Source organism: Chrysemys picta, chromosome 3, assembly GCF_011386835.1.
Source record: "Chrysemys picta bellii isolate R12L10 chromosome 3, ASM1138683v2, whole genome shotgun sequence".
Classification (NCBI taxonomy): domain Eukaryota; kingdom Metazoa; phylum Chordata; order Testudines; family Emydidae; genus Chrysemys; species Chrysemys picta.
The window spans coordinates 184,348,442-184,368,100 of record NC_088793.1 but is presented as its reverse complement, the minus strand read 5'-3'; the positions used below and the strand labels follow the sequence as shown (position 1 = coordinate 184,368,100).

At 45.3% G+C, this 19,659-nt stretch overlaps 1 protein-coding gene across 16 annotated transcripts in view; it reads left to right on the top strand.

Annotated features, from left to right (window-relative positions):
- Positions 1-19,659, top strand: part of CCDC88A (coiled-coil domain containing 88A) — a 410,515-nt gene that overhangs the window by 266,184 nt on the left and 124,672 nt on the right. For all 16 annotated transcript variants that reach the window (XM_065590781.1, XM_065590785.1, XM_065590783.1 and 13 more), the window contains 3 exons: positions 14,688-14,829; positions 16,582-16,758; positions 17,808-17,969. In XM_065590781.1, coding sequence (XP_065446853.1) covers positions 14,688-14,829; positions 16,582-16,758; positions 17,808-17,969 — 481 coding nt within the window. The remainder of the gene's footprint in view (positions 1-14,687; positions 14,830-16,581; positions 16,759-17,807; positions 17,970-19,659) is intronic.

Sequence of the window (19,659 nt, the reverse complement as noted above, 5' to 3'; positions counted from 1 at the left end):
GCTAGGCATCCTGTTTATATAGTGATTTTCCTTCATTGGGACCAATGAGTTTTGCACCATCGTGGTGTAATCAATTGTTTGACGAATGCTTGTTTTCTTAAATTGTCCTTCTCAATCTTACATCAGGTTCCTCAGGGAGTTATCTCAAGAAGTTGAAGTTCTGCATGGTCTCCCTGGCTTCCATCATCCCCCCCCTTGATCCGGGAAACTGGTACGCCGCCCTTGATTTGAAAGATGCATACTTCCATGTGTCAATATTCCAGGGACACGGATGATTCCTGCGCTTCACAGTGAGTCCCGCTCACTACCAGTTCACAGTGCTCCCATTCGGCCTGGCTACAGCTCCGAGGGTGTTTACCAAATGCATGGCGGTGGTGGTGGCCTTCCTCAGGCGGCGAGGTATCCAGGTTTACCCGTACCTCGACGACTGGCTCATCAAGGGTCTCATCTAGGTCTCAGGTCCAACACAATATCTCAGTGCTGCAGCTCATGTGCTGTGCTGTGCTCTGGGCCTGTTAATAGACGAGGAAAAATCAATGTTAGTCCCGGTGCATAAAATTAATTGGAACAGTCCTCGACTCCACCCGTGCCAGAGCATTTCTGCTGCAAGACAGATTAGAGACAATGGCAGGTCTCATTGCCAGCATCTCTACGTATCCCCTCACCATGGCCTGGGTCTGCACAATCTACACCCCGCCCAGAGACCATCTGGACAAGATTGTCATGATTCCACCAAAGGTACTTGTCTCTGCAGTGGTGGACTGATCCAAAGTTGGTCCTGGAATGAGTTCCGTTTCAGAGTCCCAACCCTTGGTATCTCTGATATGGGATGCCTCCGACCTCGGCTGGGGAGCACATCTCGGCACATTGCAGACCCAAGGGACATGGTCCCCAGAGGAGCTGCGGAGTCTTCCTGCCTAACCTTTCCAGTCAAAGTGCACATATACTCACAGACAACACAGCCTCAATGTTTTACATCAACAGGCAAGGGGAAGCTCGCTTGTTGGCCGTCTGTAAGGAAGCACTTCGTTTGTGGGACTTTTGCATTCAGCACGACGTCCACCTGGAGGCATCGCACCTCTGCAGCATCTGGAAAGCACTGGCGGATCACCTCAGCAGGTCCTTTTTCTCTTTCCACGTGTGGTCCCTTCACCTGCAGGTTGTCCAGGTGCTCTTCCAAAGGTGGGGGGCTCCCTGAATGGACCTGTTTGCCACCAGGCAGAACAGGAAGTGCCAGCACTTCTGCTCTCTCCAGGATCTAGCCAGGGACTCTCTTTCCGATGCTTTCCTTCTGTCATGGGAGGGGGATCTGATGTACTCATTCCTGCCAATTCTGCTGGTCAGCAGGGTCCTAGCAAAAGTCAAAAGAGACAAGGCAAGGGTAATCATGATTGCCCTTGTGTGGCCTCGCAAGCACTGGTTCGGCACACTCATGAACCTAGCCGTGGCACCCCCATTGCCACTGCCCAGCCGTCCGGATCTCCTCTTGCAAGACCACGGACAGCTCCTGCATCCGAACCTTCCCTCCCTCTACCTCACGGCTTGGTGGCTGAACCCAGAGGAAAGGGCCTGCTCCAGCCAGGTACAGCAGGTCCTCTTGGAAAGCAGAGCAACTTACTTTGCGAAGTGGAAGCAATTCTCCTGCTTGGTGGAGGAGCATGGCATCTCCCCGACACGGTCGTCTGTGCAGTACATCCTCAATTACCTGTTCTACCTTAAGCAACAAGGCCTCGCGCTTTCCTCCATCAAGGTGCATGTGGCAGCCATATTAGCTTTCCACCAGAAGGTTCAGGGCAAATCGGTGTTCTCACATGACATGTCCATTTGGTTCCTGAAAGGACTAGAGTGGCTCTTCCCACTGGTCTGGGTGTGATTCCACAATGGGACCTCAACCGTGTCCTCTCGAGGCTCACAGGGCCTCTCTTTGAGCCACTTGCCTCCTGCTCCCTTTCACACCTGTCATGGAAGGTAGCTTTCCTTGTAGCCATTACCTCAGGAAAGTGAGTTTCCGAGATTAAAGCTGTCACTTCAGAGCCCCATTACACCGTTCTCTACAAGGTTAAGGTCCAGCTGCGAGCCGACCCCGCATTCCTGCCCCAGGTGGTGTCTCACTTCATGTTAACCAGGATATCTTTCTCCCGATTCTCTGTCCAAAGTCGGACTTAACTGTGGAGGACAGGCTGCTGCACACCTTAGACATCTGGCGCGCCCTAGCCTTCTACCTGGCGCGCACCAAGGCCTTCCGCAAGTCGACCCATCTTTTTATCATGACCGTGGACAGGATGAAAGGCCTATCGGTGTCCTCGCAGAGGATCTCTAACCAGATCACCTTGTGTATCCAGACCTGTTATGAGTTGGCGTGGTCCAAGCCACCACCTGTACTAAAGGCCCACTTGACCAGGGCACAAGCGTCCTCGGTGGTCTTTCTAGCGCATGTCCCCATCCAGGACATCTGCAGAGCTGCCACGTGGTCATCAGTACACATGTTCATGATGCATTATGCCATCACCCAGCAAGCCAGGGATGATGCTGGATTCTGCAGAGCTGTGTTGCAGTCGACACGTCCATGAAGTCCTACCCATGTCTGGTAACAGAGGGGTAGCCGTGTTAGTCTGAATCTGTAAAAAGCAACAGAGGGTCCTGTGGCATCTTTAAGACTAACAGAAGTATTGGAGCATAAGCTTTCATGGGTGAATGCCCACTTCGTCAGACACAAGTCTGGTGACACTGCTTGGGAGTCACCTACAATGGAATGGACATGAACAAGCAATCGAAGAAGAAAAGACAGTTACCTGTTTTGTAACTGGTGTTCTTCTAGATGTGTTGCTCATGTCCATTCCATGACCCACCCTCCTTCCCCACTGTCAGAGTTTCCAGCAAGAAGGAACTGAGGGTGGGGGAGCCAACAACGCCCCTTATACCATGCCATATAAATGCCACTCCAGAGGGCTCCAGAGCCAGTCCCCTATGGATACCGCTGAGGGGAAAACTTCCAGCACCGGTGCATGTGGCGAGCACACAAACCTACAATGGAATGGACATGAGCAACGCATCTTGAAGAACACCAGTTATGAAACAGGTAACTGTCTTTTCCATATTTCAGACATACCGTGTCACAGACAATACCTCAGATTCACACTAGGCCAAGAGCATTACCAGTACGAAGTACTCCCTTTTGGCCTCTCATTGGCCCCCAGAGTATACTCTAAGATCCTCTCTGTAGCGGCAGCCCACTTATGTTCCCAGGCCATCGTGATCTACCTTTACCTGGATGGTTGTCTTCTCAGGGCACCATCCTTTGATGAACGCAAATGAGTTACCGATACGATTTTGGATTTATTCAGAAGTCTGGGTCTACAAATCAACATACAAAAGTCGACATTAACACTGGTACAGAGACTAGAATTCATAGGAGCCAATCTCGACTCTGCCCGCGTGAGCGCGCTCCTCACACACACAGATACCTTAGTCTCTCCATGCTTATAGACAGTGCAAACCAGCCCTTAAATATCGACCAGACACTGCCTTCATCTTCTGGGGCACATGGCCACAGGCACATTTGTGATAGCTCACGCCAGACTTCGCATGAGATGCCTTCAGTCATGGTTTAGCTAGGTTTACAGACCAAACAAAGACAGCCTAGACAAACCACTGTTTCTGCCCACCAAGATCAAACAATCCTTGAATGGGTGGAAGGACCCAGAAAACGTCTGCACGGGAATCCCATTTGCACAGACTCCCTCATCACTTCTTCTTACCACTGACACGTCATTCATAAGATGGGGTGCAAATCTCAACGACCTTACTGTACAGGGCAAATGGTCACCCTCCAAGGTGTGACTTCACATCAACCTCCCTGAACTCAGAGTGGTCAGGAACACATGTTCTCACTACCTTCTGCTGATCAGAGGCACACACACACAAAGACAGATAATATAGCATCCATGTACTACATGACAGATAATATAGCATCCATGTACTACATAAATTGTCAAGGAGGCACCAGATCGCCCTCCCTTTGTTTGGAAGCAATAAAGCTGTGAAAGTGGTGCAGGGGCATACCTACCAGGAGTGCACAACATGACAGTGGATAGTTTTAGCTGTCAATTCCCACATGACCATGAATGGAAAATAGACCAGGTGACACTCCACAACGTATTCCGATGATGGGGGAATACCAATAACAGACTTGTTCGCCACTTACTAGAACAAGAAATATCCACAGCACTAGTCCAGAGCAGGCATCGGCCAGCACTTCATAGGGGACGCTCTCCTCTTCTCATGGGACAAGGGTCTTCTTTATGCCTTTCCCTCATTCCCTCTGTTGCTGAAAGTCCTGTTGAAAATAAAAAGAGAGCAAACATCATACTGATCACTCCCACCTGGCCGAGAAAGATGTGGTATCCTCGCCTGTCACAGTTGGCACTGTGTCCACAGATGATTCTTCAACCAACTCCTTACCGCCTCTCACAGACTGATGGACACTCTCTCCATCCTAACCTGTGGATATTATGGCTCAAAGCCTGGCACCTTCATGGTTCCACCACATTGAAACATCCTGCTCTGAGGAAGTACAGGAGGTGTTACTTCACAGTAGGAAAATGACTACCTGTCATATTTACCTACAAAAGTGGACCAGGTTTCAGATGTGATGCCATTCCAGAAGAATTACCCCAAATATTGCCACTCTACCAATAGTCTTAGACTATTTACTGTCTCTTGAGAAATCAGGAGACTCTATTAGTTCACTAAAGGTACACTTAGCGGCAATAGCAACTTTTCACCAACAAATAGAAGGGTACTCAGTTTTCTCGCACCCAACTATGAAGAGGCTCCTTAAAAGCATAGCGAACCTCTTTCCCCAACCCAGACATCCTACCCCACAATGGGACCTGAATTTAGTATTAAAAGGACTGAGCAGACAGCCCTTTGAAACCTATGGCCACTTGTTCACTAATTCACCTTTCACTGAAGATGGCATTTCTGATTGCTATTACCTCAGCAAGGAGGATGGGGAGATATCCTTGATGGTGCATTCCCCCTTTTATGTGTACTTTCCTGACAAAGTCACACTCAGACCACACCCAAAGTTGACACCCAAAGTGACTTCCACATTTCACATAAATCAATTAATTTACGTACCGACCTTTTACCCCAAACCACACCTGGATAATAGGGAAGCTGTTCTACATACGCTTGATGTAAGGGGAGCCTTGGCTTTCTATTTGGACAGGACAAAGGCTTTTAGGAAATCTCCTAGGCTCTTCCTCTCCATTGCAGATAGATCTAAAAGGACAGCAATTTCAGCTGAGAGACTTTCTAAATAGGTCTCGAATTGTATCAAACTCTGTTACCAGATTTGCAGTTTAGCACCTCCATCATACATTCTACAAAATCGATTTCCTCAAAAGTCGCCTTCTTCAAGGGTGTCCCCATATCAGAAACTTGCAGAGCAGCTACTTGGGTATCTGCATATACCTTTGCAGAACACTATGCCATCCTGGGGGATGCCGCTGGAGATGCTAGATTTGGCTGTGCAGTATTATCACCCATAACAGACTCTACTCCGAAGCCCCAGCCTCCCGTGGGGGATACTGCCTAGGAGTCACCTATAGTGGAGCACCCATAAAGACACTACTCAAAAAAGAAGTTACTCACCTTTTGCATTAACGATGGTTCATTGAGATGTGTGTCTTTATGGGTGCTCCACGACCCATCTTCCTCCTCTCCATTTCAGAGTTCTCATCATAAACTCTGCAGTAGAGAAGGAACTGAGGGGGGTTTGCCCAAGCAATGCTGGTTAGCTTAATGGCAGAGCACGCGGGTGATGGCACATGTGCAGGCTGAAGAGACACTGCTACCAAAATTCTCCAATCAGCAACACAGGGACGCAAGCACACCTAGTGGAGGGCCCATAGGGACACACATCTCGAAGAACAAAAGTTACTGCACACGGTGAGTAACTTCAGATTCCAAATATGTCTTTAAAAGTAAATTGCCACTTTGTTGCTAGCAATTTAAAAATTATACCAACATCTACTGTTCATATATAATTTACAATATTCCGATGCTTCTAATCAGCAGTAGGAGCAAAAGAGACACAATGTCCAGGATCGTAGCCCCAGTGTTTTTTTTGAATATTTCAGACAACAGTATTCTTGTAAATGTTAGTTTTCTATACTTGTCACACACACACAGTAACCTCTGACTTGACAACAGATTCCTTGCTCTGAGCTGTTGTGACTTTACCTACCAAAAAGAAATTCTTCTCACATCCTCCTGCCTTTGTACAAGCTGGGACATAGTGAAGATTTTGAACCTCTTCCAAACCCTGAACTGTGCTCCTTCTACAACACCTGCTGACATAAAAGAGCTGACATCTGTTTCCTGGACTCTGTGCTGTGTTGCATCCTCTCCCACAGGAGGAAATATGTGGCAGGAAAAGCAGGCAAGCCTGGGCTTCTAGCCAGCTCTCCTTTCACAATGCCATTCGTTCATGAAAAACAGCTGGTGTTGTGGTCTGTTATCATTGATGGGCATAAAGATGGAGACAGATTCTGGGCCCTCTCTAGGTAGCCAGATACTTTATCTTCAGACCCTCTTATTACTGCTAGTGTTCAGTTGCCAGTACCACTTAGGGAGAGTCTGCTATTAACTTTTGTTTTCTAATGGTATCTGGCCTTTGCTCCTCTTTCCCCAGTTGGTGATGAGTTGCAACTCAGAAACAATTTCTAGGTCCAGCACTCATTTGTTGCTCAGCATTCATAGTTTTGAGAGACATTACATCATCTAACTCAGCAGTAAGCCATGCTAAAATAATGTGGTTCTTTGTTCCCCTCCTTTGGCTATACCACATAAAGAGGTTTACTGCCACCTTCAAACTAATCAACCTGGTCCTTTAGCTCCACCGGTAGAGGCTCATGCCCTTAGATGTGTAAGTCCTGGTTTCAATCCCCACAGATAACTCTTCCACTGACATTGTTACAAATAATGCCCTGTGTGGACTTCTGAAACTTAGAATGAGCTTCCCCAACTAAATGGGAGTGTGGTGTCCATACTAACACATTTTAGCTCTTTGTTCCCTTTTAAGGTATGTATGGGCAATGAGTCTGCTTCTGTGCCTAGCTCAAGCATTAAATGCTCATGCTTTTAGATCCAGATATTATAGGTTCAGTCCCAGCAGGTGACCTGGCCAAGGGTATCACTACATAAGGATTTCTCCCTTCTCCCTGGATCATCTAGTTTAGATGATTTCCCTCCCATTTTAAGAGATTTTATTGGAGCTATAGACATGAGTCCAGGAGGAAAATGAGAAATTACTTGTGTCCTTAGGGAGTAACTAATAGCTTTTTTCCATGTTTTGTCAATTCCTGGGTCCACAATCCATTGATGACCCTGAGTATATTGCTGACTCCTCTCCTCACCTCTTCATTGTTTCCCTTGCTTCCAAGATTATTTGGACAGTTATAGGAGTTGCTGTTCAAAATAAATGTTCTTTTCAAGATGCCATTGCAGACACAATGGCTCCAGACTAAGTTGGAGGACTGCGGATGATGAATGTTTGTTTTACTCAAGAAATGGATTAGTTCATTTGGGATAATAACGTCTAAAATTGTCATGCCTTTGGATCCATTATTCTCACCCCTTACTTTCACCTAAAAGATATCTGGATTGATTTCTGATAGGCCAGAAGGTAACAGTTGTCACGATTTGTATTCCTGTAGTTCAGCCTTCACTGCTTAAAGTAAACAACCACTTGAGCAGACTCATATAGAATCATAGAAATGTAGGGCTGGAAGGGACCTCAAGAAGTAATCAAGTCTGGCCTTTTGCACTGTTCTTAAAAACCTCTAATGATGGGGATTTCACAACTATCGTAATAGTCTTTATCCACAGGGCTGTTTTCTACTCCAGAGTATTCCTGGTCTGGCTCCTCATTTTTTGGTCATGGAGATAGAAAATATTCCACATCTAGCCTGTCTGCTTTCTTGGGATGGAGGGTGGGATTGGCATTTTTTGTACTGAGCATTGTTAGCAATATCTTAAAATCTTTCCTCTGTCTGGCCCTAATCTCACATAGCTTGATAATGATGACATTAAAGATTTTTCAGTTTGTTGCTTTGCACCTTCAAGCACTTAGGGTTGGCTTTTTATCTTTAGACAAAGTGGGTTCATGGTTCTTCCACCCCAATCTGGCATCGAAGTCTCAAATCAGGTTAGAAGATGTCTTCGCATTTGCAGCCTCCTAATCCATGTGAGGTCTCCGCTCATCTTTTTCCTTTTCACTTCTCTGTATAGACCAGTCTAGTTCTCAGTTACAGATGCAAGATTTTTTCATTTGCAATTTGATGTTTACATGGGTTCTCAAATAGGTAAATTCTGGGGTCATTTCCCTCTCATCTGATGGTGACTCTTTAAGGCCACTGCATCCTCTTCTTAATCCTTTTACTCTTGGTCCTCTGCTTCAATTCCTGTCAGGGTGTAGCTGTTGTGGCTTCAAGAATCACAGACAGTGTGTTCCATTTAATAAGCCCAATATGTTTTTTTTTTAAATCAGCGGACTAACAGGTGTTGGGTAAATCCAATCCATGCCAAATAGTACTGTACTTTTCTCTGCAATTTCATCAGAGATTCCTAGAATTGAATGGGCATGGATACTGAACTACATTCACTCCTACATGTGTTCCCTACAAGACACTAGTGAAGCATGTTGGCAGGGAGTCAGGGAACTTACATTGCCACTATTAGCAATCAGTCCAACACCTTCTTCAAGGGCTTGCACATGTTTATTCTAATGTAGGCGTGTGCATGCCTCGAGCACGGTCACCCAAAATTTTTCCTCTAGTGGTATCTGTCGGGTCAGCTCTGGCGCCCTCCAGTGCCGTGCGCTCATAGTGCCAGTATAAAGGGCCCTGCTGACCCTGCGTCCCCATAGTTCCTTCTTACCGCCCATGACGATCTCTGAAACTGCTCTCTTTGTTTCGGCAAACTTTCCCAGTGGTTTTCACTGTTTTTTTGTGTGGTGTATATAGTTAAATTAGTTATATATAGTTAGTCAGTTTTAGTCTATAAGGGCAGACCTTTTCTCCTTCAATTGGCAAAGTTCATCCATTCCCTGGTGCCGGCGCATGCCTCAGTCATGAGGCTTCATGCCCTGTGCCTCCTGTGGCAAGTCAAAGCCCTTGAGAAACCCATAGTCGAGGTGTCTCAAGTTCTTGGCAGAGATTGACTGAAAGGACCACTGCCAGATCTGAAAGAACTTCAAACTTTGCACGAAAAAAGGATCAAGAGGCAAGATTGAAGGTCCCTTCTTATGGAGGCAGCTCTGAGACCCACTTCGGAACCAAGTTGCTCAGACTCGGCACCAAGTAACTCAGCATTCGTGCGGAGTGCTCCTACCACCGTACAAGAGTCTTGGCACCATTCCCCATCCTCGTTTCCTAAAAAGAAGCACAAGAGACAGCCGGCTGAGAAGGTTCAATCCCCGGCTCTGAAGTCGGACAGGCATGGGGATTGGGATAGAGTGAGAATTGTGTCAGGCCACTCTTCTACCTCGGCACCGCAACAGCAGGTACCAGTGACTCTGATGCCTATGCAGGTCCCAGGGACTCTGGCTCCAGAGGTTTCATCTTCAGGCAGGCAGTGTGGTATCAGTATGTTTACGATGCTGTCAACTCTGGAGGCATTCATAGCAGCCAGGGACCTGCTTTTGTTGCCAGTGCCTATATCTCCGGCAGTGCAGGAATTGGCACCACCGGTACAGTTAGACAGGGAACCATCTTCTCCCAGCCTCTGCCCAGTATCAGGACCCATGGTACCATCTAAGGGAAAACCCTCCATGCTAGCCTCAGCACAGACTTCATCATCACAGCACTGATCTCCGGCAACAATGGGGTCAACACCTCCCTGGTCACCTTGCCCAAACTTTTTGTCTTCATAGTCAGAAGTGGGGTCACACTCCTCTCACTCTCGCAGCCACCCCCGAGGCACTTCTACCCCACCATACCAAACACAGTGGTACCATTGAGTGCTTGGCCCTCTCATCCTTCGGGGCCAGTGCCAATGCAATGGCCATTTTGGACCCCATACAGGTCCTTTCTGAAGGTGCTCCTATTTGGCGGCTTCCAAGAGTAGAGCACCAGCAGTGCCTCGACGGGAGACTCCCAATCCGGACTCCAGTACCGAGCTTCTAGAAGAGGGCCCGTGGGTCGTGGCCAATATGGAAGGAGGGGTGGAGGGCCCTCAACCAATGCTTCCACCTCCTCGTCCCCGAATGAGACAGTATTGGCAGCTGGCATGTCTTCTTCCCAAGCTGACCACAAGGTTCTCTCCAGGATTTGTTAAAGTGGGTGGTCTTGAATTTGGACATCCAGGCAGAGGTGGTCACAGAGTCCTCTCATAGCCTGCTGGACATCTTGACAGCGGAGGGCCCCTCAAGGGTGGCCCTGCCACTCAATGAGGCTATCATGGACCTTGTTACGGTTCTGTGGCAGACCCACTGCTTTCCTTCCCCCTTTGTCAAACATACGGAGCAGAAGTATTATTTGCCAGTCCAGGGTTACAAGTTCTTACACTTGTATCCCCCTGGGGTCACCAGTAGTATCATCCACCAATTAAAGAGATCACCCAGGGCAATTGGGGACACTGTCTAAGGCAAAAGACTCCAAAATTTGGACTTATTTGTCAGAAAGATCTATTTTACTGGAGGGAAGCAACTTAAAATAGCAAACGAGCGGGCACTGCTGGGTCACTATGACTTTAATATGTGGGATGTCATACACAAGTTTAAAGATCTGCTCCCTTAGGAAGCTAGCCAGGTGTTCCCCTTGCTGGTTGACAAGGGGAAAACCATAGCGAGGGCCTCCTTGCAGGCAGCCCTGAACGCAACTGATTCTGCAGCCAGATCTATGGTCTCAATGGTAACCATGCACAGGAGCTCTTGGTTACAGTTTTCCGGTCTTCCTGAAGAGGTCCAGCAAGCCCTCCAGGATCTCCCCTTTGAAGGATCCTCACTCTTCTCTGAGTAGACCAATGCTTTGCCCCACCGGCCTGCTAAGGCCCACAGAGGAGAAAGAGCAGGAGGTTTGAGCATAGGTCTCCTCCACCAGCTTCCAACTTGGGGCCGACACATGCTACTCCCAGGCACTCAGGGAGCTTGAAGCTCTCCTTTTGATGGGATGCTTGAGGTTTCCATCCCTGTCCCTATTATATTGGATGCAGTTGCCTCTCTGTTTTTGGACCGCCTGTCCCAATTTATTAGTGCCTGGACCCATATCAGCTCAGACCTCTGAGCATGAGCTGAGCATGGTGGAAGTAGAATACAGTCTCCAGTTTCTTTCTACTTACCCTTCCTATTCCCCTCCCTATCCCTCTTCAGGTACCCTTCTCACGAGCAACTCTTCATCCAAGAAATCCAATCCCTCCTTCAGATGGGAGCTGTGGAAGAGGTTCAACAAAACATGAGAGGAAAGGGGTTCTACTCCCATTATTTCCTAATTCTGAAAGCCAAGGGTGGTCTCAGACCTATTATAAACCTGCGCTGCCTCAACAGCTACCTCAAGAATCTAAAGTTCTGTATGATCTCTCTGGCCTCCATCATTCCCTCTCTGGATCTTAGGGATTGGTGTGCTGTCCTCAATTTAAAGGACGCATATTTCCACATATCGATTTTCCAAGGCCACAGAAGGTTCCTCAGATTTGTCATGAACCAAGCACACTATCAGTTTGCAGTGCTTCCATTCGGCCTGTCAGCTGCTCCACATGTCTTCACCAAAGTCATGGTGATGGTAGCAGCCTTCCTGAGGAAACAGGGAGTGCACAGGGATCAGGTAGAATCCAGAATCCAGCTCATCCAGTCAACCTTCCAGGCCTTAGACCTGCAAATAAACATGCAAAAGTTTACCCCTCATCCCAGTGCAGAGGATAGAGTTCATTGGAGCAGTACTCAGTTCCACTCAGGCCAGAGCCTTCCTCCCAGGAGATTCGTTTCAGGCGATCACAGTCCTGATAAGGTCCTTCAAGGCCCAACCAGTTACCACAGTGTGGAGCTGTCTGAAACTCCTGGGCCACATGCAATGTGTGAGGCTACGCCTCAGACCTCTTCAGGCATGGCTGGCCACAGTGTTCTCACCTATCTGTCACCATCCGAACTTGGTTCTCACCGTACCTCCTCAGGTCCTCATTTCCCAGGATTGGTGGCTGGACCATCATGTGATTTGTGTGAGAGTATCCTTTTCGTGGCCCTAACCTTCATTGTCCCTGGTTTCGGACATGTTGGTGCTGGGTTGGGGAACCCACTTGGGCCCCTCAAGACTCAAGGCCTTTAGTCTCCAGAAGAACTCTCTCTTGTTATCCTTCCGTCTCACATTGTGAACAAAGACGTATTGGCTGTCTGGGACAATATGACAGCCATGTTTTACATCAAGAGGCAGGGTGGGGCACGTTCTTTGCTGCTGTCCCAGGAAGCAGTTCATCTGTGGGAATTCTGCATAACACATTCAATCCACCTCAAGGCTTCTCCCTCCTGGGAGTGCAGAACCAACTGGCAGATCGCCTTAGCAGGTCTTTCTCCATTCACCACAAGTAGTCACTTTGGCCATACATCACAAGGGACATTTTCCAATAGTGGGGGACTCCCCAGATAGATCTGTTTGCTACCTGAATCAACAGGAAATGCCACCAGTTCTGTTCCCTGCGAGGCCACAGCCCGGAGTCTCTCATGGATGCTTTCCTGCTGCTGTGGACAGCTCACCTGTATTACACCTTTCCTTCTATCCCACTAGTGCACAAGGTTCTGATGAAGATCAAGCAGGACTAGGTCATTCTCATAGCCCCAGCATGGCCCAGGCAACATTGGTTCACTGTCCTGTTAGGCCTCTCAGTGGAGGGCCCTGCTCCCATTTCCTTTATATCCAGACCTGATCTCCCAGAACCATGGTCGGTTGCTCCATCCGAACCTCAGCTGTCTTCATCTGATGGCCTTGGAAGCTCCCTGGCTGAATCCTGAAGAGCAGGCCTGCTTGGAGCAGGTTCATCAGGTCCTGCTAGGTAGTAGGAAGCCCTCCACCAGGGCTACTTACTTTGCAAAATGGAAGCAGTTCTCCATCTGGTCTTCCCAGCATGTAATTCCACCCTTGAGTTCTTCATTGCAAGTTATATCGGAGTACCTGTTGCATCTGAAATAGCAAGGCTTGGCTATTTCTTCTGTCAAGGTCCACCTTGCAGCGATATCAGCCTTCCATCCCCCAGTCGACAGGCAGTCTGTCTTCTCTCATGTGGTAGTTATCCATTTCCTTAAAGACCTAGAGAAGTTATACCATCAGGTTAGAGATCCCATTCCTCCCTGAGACCTAAATCGTCTTATCAAAGCTTATGGGTCTTGGGTCACCTGCTTGAGCTGCTGGCAACATTCTCATTAACTCACCTCTACTGGAAGGTGGCCTTTTTAGTGGCTATCACTTCAGCCAGAAAGGATACAGAGATGCGTGGCTCACGTCAGAGCCCCTGTACACAGTTTTCTTCAAGGATAAGGTACAGTTGTGTTCACTTCCTGCTTTTCTCCCAAAAGTGTTTTCGCACTTCCATTGCAGTCAAGCAATGTTCCTTCCAGTTTTCTTCCCAAAACCACCTTAGAATAGGGAAGAGCAACGGCTACACTTTCTAGATGTTAGAAGGGCCCTAATGTTCTATATAGAATGGACTAAGCCGTTTCATAGATCTACCCAGCTGTTCATAGCAGTAGCAGAGAGGATCAAGGGATTCCCTATCTCCACTCAGAGAATCTCGTCCTGGATCACATCATGCATTTGCATGTGTTATAAGTAGGCAAGCGTTCCGTCTCCAGCTAACCTGACTGCTCATTCCACAAGATTACAGGCCTCCTGAGCCGCTTTCCTAGTGCAAATCCCTATTCAGGACATCTGCAGGGTGGCAACCTGGTCATCAGTGCACACGTTCTCAGCACACTATGCCAGCACTAAGGTTAAGATTTTGTCACAGGTATTTTTAGTAAAAGTCATGGACTGCAAAACTGGCAATAAACACAAATTCATGTAAGCCCACGACCTGTCCGTGACTTTTACTAAAAATAGCCGAGGAGGGAGACTAATAGTAAGAGCCCCATTGGGGGCTGACCACCAGCCTTTGCTCCGGCCTTGCCGCTGCTCCTGCGGTGGGGGCTGACTGCTAGCCCTGGGAGCTGCTGCTCCTGCTCCACCCCGGCAGCCACTGTTCCAGCCTGGGGGTTGACCCGGCTCTTGCTGAAGAAAAAACAGTTACTAACCTTCCATAACTCTTGTTCTTCAAGAACATTCCAAGAACCACCCTCCTTCCTCTCTCAATGAAGTTAGCTGGAAAAAAGGAACTGAGGGGGTGCAGGGTTGGCAAGCCCTTTATTCTGGTTCTATAAGTGTGTGACACCCCAGAGGGTGCCAGGATGACCCAGCAGTTAACCACTAGGGGGAAAATTTCCGGTGACTATGCTTGGGGCATACAAACACCTACATTGGAATGGACATGTGCAACCCATCTCAAAGAACAACAGTTACAGAAGGTTAGTAACCATTTTTTCAAGAGCACTATATTCACCTAGAATTTAAAATATGTATGTCACTTAAAAAAAGTCTTAAAGAATTTTTTATCTTTCTTGAAATAATAAAAATATATATTTTTTAAATTTCATTGAGTAGTAGGTACAAGCTTTTGGAGTCAAAATTAGAGTCTACACTAAAGAAGTCTCTAGAAATAAAAGAAGAAAAAATTGCAGCTTTGGAAGCTCGTTTAGAAGAGTCAACAAATTTAAACCAGCAGCTGCGCCAGGAACTTAAAACAGTAAGGAAAAAATGTCATGACCATTTTTTTCCTCAGGTTATAAAATTCTTGAATATAATTCTTATTTTCCAATTTTATTTGCAGTTTATATTGATATTCTTACAACATTAAGTACACTTGACAAAATAATTCACTTATCTCTCAAAATACTTAAGCTTCAGAAGTAGTGCATTCTATATTACAAGACACAGGAAAGCTTGTCTGTAATTTTCTTAGCACTAAATTTTCAAAAAACTCACGTTACATAAGAATTCAGATCTTTGTTTGGTAAAAATATTAGAGTGGTGATTCATGATGGAGGTCTTGAATTTTTCTACAATATTTGGTGTGTGTGAGGAACAGTGTTTAAAAACAAATTATTTACTGAATTTAGACCTTAAGACAAGAGTATTGTGTCTTCAGCATTGCTAATTCTTGTGAATTTATCTCAAGAGCTACAGTTTTTGCAGTATTTGCTGTTCAGTGTCATGTACAGTGGTTTTCAGTTGAAGAATTATGGGTAAACAATTGTTGTATTTGAAACTAGAGGCTTCATTTCCCTGGCTTACTGATCATTCCAGTGTCTCAGCTGCATGCTCTGTACTGCTGTGCATGTACAGAATCCTAGTTTAGAGACACCAGCCAGTGGCAACTCCAAGACACTACCAATTCCCTCAGGAAAGGTGGTGATTAAAGAGGGTCACTTTGTGGAGGGGTATCCCTTTTCCCACCCATCTTCAGCTTGCATTTTTCTCCACACTGCTGCTGAAATAGTGTACGTAGGTAATAGTGGGGAAGAGGACAGGAAGCAGTGTTCATTAAGGTAGGAGAAAATGCCAGAAAAGGGAGCCAAAGACAATACAGTGCCCAGTGGAGAGGCAGAGGATGATGTTTGGGGAAGGCCAGGAGTACTCAGTGGAGAGGTGGTGGGAAACAGAGTAGGGACCTGACAGTAGTACCCAGAAACTGTCTGGAAGGGAAAGAGCATGTATTGGGGAGAGTTCAGAGAACCTTTGCCTCCCATCTGTCAGGAAAAAGAAGAGGGGAGGACCCCCTCAGTTTCTGTAGGTGCATTTTGTCTGTGTTTTCATCGAAAAATTCACACATAAGGGAGAGCAAAGGGTGATCTCTAAGACTTTATAAAAGAAATCCCAAAAGCAAACCAAAAAGGAATATTGATATTTTTACAGAATGCATGATTTTCAAGCCAATCTCCTGACTTCTCTTGGCCTGGATCATAATTTTTGAACTCACAGAGTTGGCAGGACTGTGTCTTGCAGATAAGAGTTAAAATAAGTGATAAGACAGGTTGTAACTAAGAGTTACATCATGGGCCAAGTCACAGAGCTTTGATGGTGGGTAAAAGAGAAAAATGCAGTTGAACTCAGGGCTTGATTTGGGGGTACAAAGGATCCTCACTTCCCAAGAAATCTAGAATTTAGTGATACAACTTTAAACATCTGGAATGTAATGGTCATCTATGAAATTTACCCATCTAGATTTTGACACTTGTATAATTAATTTGAGGTACAGTTGAGTGCACAAAAGATACATATATCCAACACATAGTAGATAGGGGTGTAGTTGTTCTGCTGGCAGTTTCATGTTTTATATTTATATAATATGTGTAAACTCCCACAGTTAAATTGACAATTATAAATATTAAAAATATTCATTGAGTTTCTTGTCCTGTGCAAATTACATTCACACATAGTTAAAAAAGAGGTTTGGGGTTATATTTTCAATTTTTGTAATTATCTTAATTGATTTTAGGTGAAAAAAAACTATGAAGCCCTCAAGCAAAGACAAGAGGAGGAAAGGATGGTACAGAATTCTCCTCCAAGAACTGGTGAAGAAACCCAGTCTGTCAATAAATGGGAAAAGGAAAATCAGGAAACTACTAGAGAACTATTGAAGGTTAAAGATAGATTAATAGAAGTAGAAAGGAATGTAAGTTGTTTCAGTTTTATTTGTGTAATGTGATGTGAGAGTGAGGTGGCCAGAGTAAAAATGTGAGTTAACAAACATGGGTTTTCTAGCTCAGCCAGTAGAGGCTCATGCTTTTACTCCCAAGAGAGTCACATTACAAGTGATGGCCCCTGTGGAGATTTAATCTGGATAGACCCCTGACACTTAGGGCATGTCTACATTTACCTCTGGAGCAATCGATCCAGCGGGGGTCGATTTACCGCGTCTAGTGAAGACGCGATAAATCGACCGCTGAGCGTTCTCCCATCGACTCCGGTACTCCACCGGAGTGAGAAGTGCAGGCGGAGTTGAGGGGGGAGCGTCAGCAACTGACCTACTGCAGTGAAGACATCGCGGTAAGTAGCTCTAAGTACGTCGACTTCAGCTACGCTATTTTCATAGCTGAAGTTGCGTAACTTAGACTGACTTAGCTCGCAACCCTCTCCCCCCTAGTGTAGACCAGGCCTGAGGATGAACTTCCATTGCCAGGAGGAATGTGTAATTCACACTTACACAGTATGACTCTGTCCTTCTCTAGGGGCTGAACCACATAGCGCTTTATGGGTCTCCTACAGTCTTTGCACTGTCAGACCTGGGTCTTTTAGCTTAAATAGTAGAGGCTTATAGTTTTAGAAGCAGAGGTGCCAGGTTCAATCTCTGCTGCCAATGACACATCCATGGGTGTCACATACAAACAGGGATTTGAGTGTAAGACAGTAATTGTATTAGTGCCATTTGAATGTCTAGTTTGGGGCCAGTTTTGAAAATGTGCCCTCCCTCCATCCCTGTATGAATATCTCAGGTTAGTGTGGCCACTACATTCCTAACCGAAAAACAGATAAATTAATAAAAGTGTGGAAGCTTTATCTCACAATTGCTTCTCTCTTGTGATTTTAATGGAAACCCATAACTTCATCTTATTTGTATTTAAAATAAATAATTTTCTTTGTAGGTAAAGTAACCTAAAATATAAACAATGTCCTGTTGATATGCATGATTCTTCTATCTTTAACCTTTTTTTTTTTTTTAAGAATGCTACCCTGCAGGCAGAGAAACAAGCTCTGAAAACTCAACTAAAGCAACTTGAGACCCAGAACAATAATCTACAAGCTCAGATTCTGTCACTTCAGAGACAGACTGTTTCTTTACAGGAGCAAAATACAACCTTACAAACTCAGAATGCCAAGCTTCAGGTTATATTTTTATATTTTGCTTTTATCATCTGATTCAAAATAAATGTAGATTTTTTTCAAGTCAGAGCTTTGCTATTAACTGTTTGACACTAGCAATCACAATTTCAGTTGATATGGAAATCAAAGCACCTTGCACCATTTGTAGTTTGCACTAATAACAGTCAGTAATAAATTGCTACAACAAGATATTAACATCATACATTTATCATGTTTAAAACCCTTGGAATTTATGCAGAGGAACTAAGTGTACTTTTTCAGCTTCCTTCCACACCCTTTTTTTTACCTTCTTGACTTCTGGTGATGTAAGCAGTTAAAGCACCCTAAGCACTCATATTAGGTGAGATACTCTTTAATATTTTCTTAAATGAGTTAGAAGTAATGAAGTGTAAATTGACACATAATATTAAAAGAAGAAAAATTGTGAGCTCACTGTATGGCCATGAAAATGTAGAGAAGTGAGCCAAAATTAATAGGAGATTTAATTCAGATAAGTGCAATGTAATTTGCTCAGAAAAAAATAAAGCCATATGCTTTGGTCCTGGGAGCTATGAAAACAAAATTAACATTCACAAAGATACGTTAAGGAAATCAAACCTAAATTGCCATCCCTCCCAGGCTATCTATATTTTCAAATACAGATTCTCCAATAAATGAATTCCTCTAGCACAGTGGTTCCCAAACGGGTTCGTGAACCCCGGGGGGTTCGCCAAATGTTACAGGGGGTTCTTGGGAAAAAATTCCCTAATGGCAGACAGAGCTGTCCCTAGGAACCCCAGCAGCATGGGGCCAGTAGCCCGGAGCCCCTGGACTTCCAAGAGCTGAGCAGATCAAAGTAAGCATATCTATCACACTGAGGAGATTTAAACTTCAAGACTCCTTATAAGAAATGGAAAGGGAGGTGGATATTTGTTGCTGTTTTTAAAATTAAATAGGGAGCTTGTATATTATGAAGAACAACCTTAAGCTTTGCTGTAATGTGCGTTTTTGTCTGGACTGCTCAAGACCTGAATGCTTGTGTAGGAGGAACTCTTTGAATTGGCTTCTTAAATCCCTTCCTGCTGTTTCACATCTCATACTCCTTGATGAAACCTAGGAGCCTTGTCTTATAACAGGCTTATTCAAAGTGATACGAGCTACGAAAGTGATATCTTGGAAGAGTGTTGTCGTTTTCATAATGTAATAAAAATACTGGAATGATAAATAATAATTAATAATAAATAGTGTGTAATAAGCATGTCACAAAAACAAATGTTATATTTCCAAGGTCACTGCTTTTATAATTTATACTCAGGTAAAGGAGAAAATCCCTGGAAATATTCATTTTTAGGAGGGGGTTTGCGAGACTTGACATTTTTGTGAAAGGGGTTCACGGGTTGTTAAAGTTTGGAAACCACTGCTCTAGCAAATGGATCTTGTGTTTTTTAGGGCTCTAAGAATCAAACAGCTTTAGAGAGTACATGCAAAGCTCTCAATTAACAAGATAGTGTGAACAAATTGCTACCATTCTTAGAAAGGCCACTCCAATTCTAATATCCCTCCAGACCCCCAGAAAGAAAAGGAATCTGAACAGAAGGGGAAAGGAATTGAAATAACTAGGAAGTAGTTCCTGTTTGGTTCAATTTGGAACCATGTATCCTTTCCATATGGTCTTGCAGGATATCATAAGAGATGACGGTGAGTTCACAGCTAC